The sequence below is a fragment of the Gymnoscopelus braueri genome, assembly GCF_963280865.1.
Source record: "Gymnoscopelus braueri genome assembly, chromosome: 17".
Taxonomy (NCBI): Eukaryota; Metazoa; Chordata; class Actinopteri; order Myctophiformes; family Myctophidae; genus Gymnoscopelus; species Gymnoscopelus braueri.
In genome coordinates, this window is record NC_137617.1 from 1,510,250 (window position 1) to 1,514,828 (window position 4,579).

The 4,579-nt window shown below is 35.1% G+C and overlaps 1 protein-coding gene across 2 annotated transcripts in view; it reads right to left on the reverse strand.

The window, feature by feature from the left end:
- nhlrc2 (NHL repeat containing 2) overlaps positions 1-1,821 on the reverse strand; it is a gene marked incomplete at its 5' end in the record, with an annotated part of 42,357 nt that extends 40,536 nt beyond the window's left edge. For both annotated transcript variants that reach the window (XR_013934809.1, XM_080454648.1), the window contains one exon: positions 1,662-1,821. Coding sequence is in view for 1 of the 2 variants with exons in the window: in XM_080454648.1 (XP_080310774.1) it covers positions 1,662-1,821 (160 nt within the window). The remainder of the gene's footprint in view (positions 1-1,661) is intronic.
- Positions 1,822-4,579: the final 2,758 nt, after the last annotated feature.

A 4,579-nucleotide genomic window follows, 5' to 3' on the forward strand; every position in this document is an offset into this window, starting at 1 on the left:
CGTTGGTTCTACAGAATTGCCTGGGGGCAGTGAAAACAGGCGCCCTTTTTCCAATTTACCTGGAATGCCAATTTACCTGTAACATATATACTACTATACTATATACTTTTTACTCCATCTACAATTATTTGAAAACTTTAGTTACTACTTTGTAGATTTGTATTATTATTACAAAACATGTATTAACCACTTTAGCCTTATATATACTTCGGCTATTTGAAAATAGCAGATCCACAAGTAGATCTGTATTTTCAAAAGATTTGTATACATATTGAACTTGTGAAATGGGACATTCTGCATATTATTTTACTTTTGGTACTTTAAGTACATTCGGATACCAACACGTTTTAGTAAATTTTGTTCCGGACTTTTTCTTGTAACAGAGTATTTATTTCTACATTAAAGTATTGACACTTTTACTTAAAGGGATATTTCACTTTCAAAACAACTTTTGGTCATTTTATCGTCTACTCAGGCTTTTGTGAGCCCCCCAGACAGTTTTTAAGTTGCTCGATTCAGTATTTAGATATTTGATATTCATTTTATCAGACACGCCCCCTTCCTATACAAACCCATTGTAACTTCAAACTCCATTTTAACCATGTTAGATTCATCAAAAACACCCGTCCTTGGTTCTGGTGACTCATACCGCCCCCCTAATACATGAGGGGGCCGTGTTTTTTCAATAACTTTTTTCATTTATTTTTAATATTTTCTTTTGTAAAATGAAAAAAATTAAATACAATAAAAAATTAAATAAAATAAATGAAAAAATTAATCGGAAAAACACGGCCCCCTCACGCATTAGGAGGGCAGGGTGAGTCACCAGAAACAAGGACGGGTGTTTTCGATGAATCTAACATGGTTAAAATGGAGTTTGAAGTTACAATGGGTTTGTATAGGAAGTGTCTGATAAAATGAATATCAAATATCTAAATACTGAATCGAGCAACTTGAAAACTGTCTGGGGGGTTCACAAAGGCCTGAGTAGACGATAAAATTACCAAAAGTAGTTTTGAAAGTGAAATATCCCTTTAAGTAAAAAAATTGAGTTCTTATGGCGAAACTGGTTCCTGGTTTCCTGGTCATGACAGTCATGACTGTCATATAATGAAACGTGTTCCTGGTTTTGGACATTTACAACCCGTACATCTACATAAACGTTCAGATTTCAAATATAAAGTGTTGACCCCATGGCCATGGATGTAACAAGTTGAAACGCTCGGTACCCGTATCTTCCGTATTGTTCAATAAAAAGCATTTTAATCCGATCGGCAGCCATTTTCTCATAGAGTTATAATGTATCAGAGTGCAATACACCTACCAACCGATAGGGTCACGTAATTCAAAGCATGTATTAAGCATATGAAAATGGCCACTAATTAGATTAAAATGCTTTTTATTGAACAATACGGAAGATACGGGTACTTAGACCCGGGCGTTTCAACTTGTTACATCCGTGGCCGTGGGGTCAGCACTTTATATTTGAAATCTGAACGTTTATGTAGATGTACGGGTTGTAAATGGAGAAAATTCAGATACCAGGAACAAGTTGCGCCATGACGCTTGTGACAGACGAGCGTCATGTGAACGATGGCTACCTCTGAGTATGAGACAACACTGGGCTAGTGGTCATGGCAGTAGTATAAAGTGGTCTTTACCTGGGTCAAAGTCAGGTATTCTCAGGTCTAATTCATCCAGTTTCTTCAGATAGTCAAGCACTAGCTGTTGTCGTTCATTCTGGGTGGAGGCTTCATCCAAGGCGACGTCCAGAGCACTTTGAAGAGGAAATAAAGTGAACAGGCTGCTCCCAGACGCCATGTTTAGTTCACTACAACAACACTGGGAACTCTGTGTTGCCCTGTGTGTCAAAAGGGAGGCAGCCTTCTAGCCTGGAATGGAATGGAATTCAATTCAATTCAATTCAATTCAATTCAATTCAATTCAATTCAATTCAATTCAATTCAATTCAATTCAATTCAATTCAATTCAATTCAATTCAATTCAATTCAATTCAATTCAATTGTGGAAGAAGTACTCGGATATTTTACTTCAAAAGTACCAATACCACAATATAAAGCTACTCTTACAAGTAAATGGCTTGTGTTCAAAATGTAACCTGAGTAAAAGTACAAAAGTATTGGCATCAAAATATACTTAACCCTGCAAGACCCGGATATATTTCTACTTACAAAAAAAAATTGTCAACCTTTCAGATGGTGTTTTAGGAGTACTTTGGAGAGGAAAATATAATGTTTTTTAAAAAAAATAGTTTTCGTAAGGTTTTATTGAAATGTTGTAATATTACAACAGTGGGTCTAACGGGTAGCAGAATTTCCTATAGGCTGATGAAGGTCTTCTTCTGCCACTGATATCTTTCACTGGGTTTGGCGTGTTTGGCCGGTTGGGGGGGGGGCAGTGGGTCAGTGGGTTCACTGGGTTCACTGGGTGGATGGTTTTCTTTGGACTCCTCTCCACAGGCCTCTTCATCCGACTCTTCATCAGTTTCAGTAAAGTCGATGTCCACATCACTCTCTCCATTCATTACAATATCCAACACATCCCTTGCAGTGAAGCGAGGCTCTCTCCTTGCTTGTGGCATTCTGAAATGAAAATAAAGAAATACCATTAGTACATTAGTACTAGCACATCTCACTGCAGGTACATATTTCACAAGTCACACAATACTGTCTGGCCAACCTATTGTACTTTGCTTATCCTCACAAGTGGCATCAGTGATGATGGTACTTAGCACCATCAGTGATGAATGATGATGCTTAGCCTAACAAAGGGATTGGGGATGACTGTAAGTGGGCAATCCCAACACCCATCACATGAACAATGATGAGAGATTCTTAACTGGGCGACTCCCATATGAACAATTACCATACACTGATTGCTAACCACAAACATTACCAAAATGTTTTGCTAAAACATTATAGGCAATGACATGTTATAAGCTAATGATGCAGTATATTTGTCTTCGAGTACAATTGGTTACAATATACAAATTGGTATATATATATATATATATATATATATATATATATATATATATATATATATATATATACATACACACACACACACACACACACACACACACACACACACACACACACACACACACACACACACACATACCAATTTGTATGTTTTAACCAATTGTACTCGAAGACAAATATACTGCTTTAGCTTATAAGTTATAACATTTCATTGCCTATAATGTTTTAGCAAAACATTTTGGTAATGTTTGTGGTTATTTGTGGTATATATATATATATAGTAATGCAATGTGGGGAAAATACACATAATTGTATAAATGTATTGTGAAAACTATAAGACTCCACTTAGCCAGGTGAACAGGTGGCATTGCTATTTGCTACCACTATGACCCAGAGTTGTAAAAAAACAACAAGTATAAAGCATGCTCTAATTTACATTTGGGGGATATCTTTCCCAATAATATCATATGTACATGTTCTAGACATTCTAATGATCACCAAAAAAATTATTGCAGACATTTTACTTACTTTTTTGTGAGAAATCCTGTCCAGTGAAAAAGAGATTGTTCTTCCTTCAAGGATTTTCAAGTTGTGACTTTTCCTGCCTCTGTGGGGGGTATTTATATGCAAATATCCCGGCCAATGACATTGCAAGACTAAACAATAGGATCCAATGATGATGTTTAGGTGAAAGAATAACAGGAAAACAAATGATTTATACCATGTTTTTGATAAAATACAAATGTTGTAATATTACAACTGCGGGTCTTGGAGGGTTAAAGTACCAAAATTAAAAGTACTAAAATGTTTGAAAACAACCGATCTACAAGCTCACCTTGTAGATCTGCTATTTTCAAATAGCTGATGAATAAAATAGGGTATAACGTGTTACGTGGTTAATGTATGTTTTATAACATAATAACTTACATCTGCAAAGTAACTAGTCACTAAAGTTTTCAAATCATTGTAATGGAGTAAAAGTACAATATTTGCCTCTGAGATGTAGTGGAGTAGAAATAAAAGTATTGAACATTGGAAACTTAAAATTGTACTTAAGTGGTACTGACAGTTAGCACATGAGCGTACTTTACACCATTACAATTAAATTAAATTAAATTCAAAGGAGCTTTATTGGCATGCGAAAACATGCGTTTAAAGTGTCAAAACATACTAAAAACAGTTGTAAATGGGGAACGTTTTAAAAACTATATGTATTATACCTTTGTTGAATGTCTAAGAAACATGTTTGTTTTTATCACGAGTCGTCAAATGTAGGAAAAATATTGAACTAATGTGTGTAAAAAGCTTGAAATTAAATACTGTTAAATACTGTATGAATAATTAAATAAACAAAATTGAAATGACTGTGTCTTCTTATTATATGAAATATATTTTTGTTTAATTTATATTTATTGTTGTGGTGAGGTGGTGCTTTATTTGAGCTCATAAAGAGAATGGAGAACCACTATGCCTTCTTGTGGGTAAAAAAGGGCAAACAAACACCTTATGCACAGCCGGCAGTGTAAGGAAATGGACAGAGATTCACATCAGCACTTTCAACGATAATACAGTAT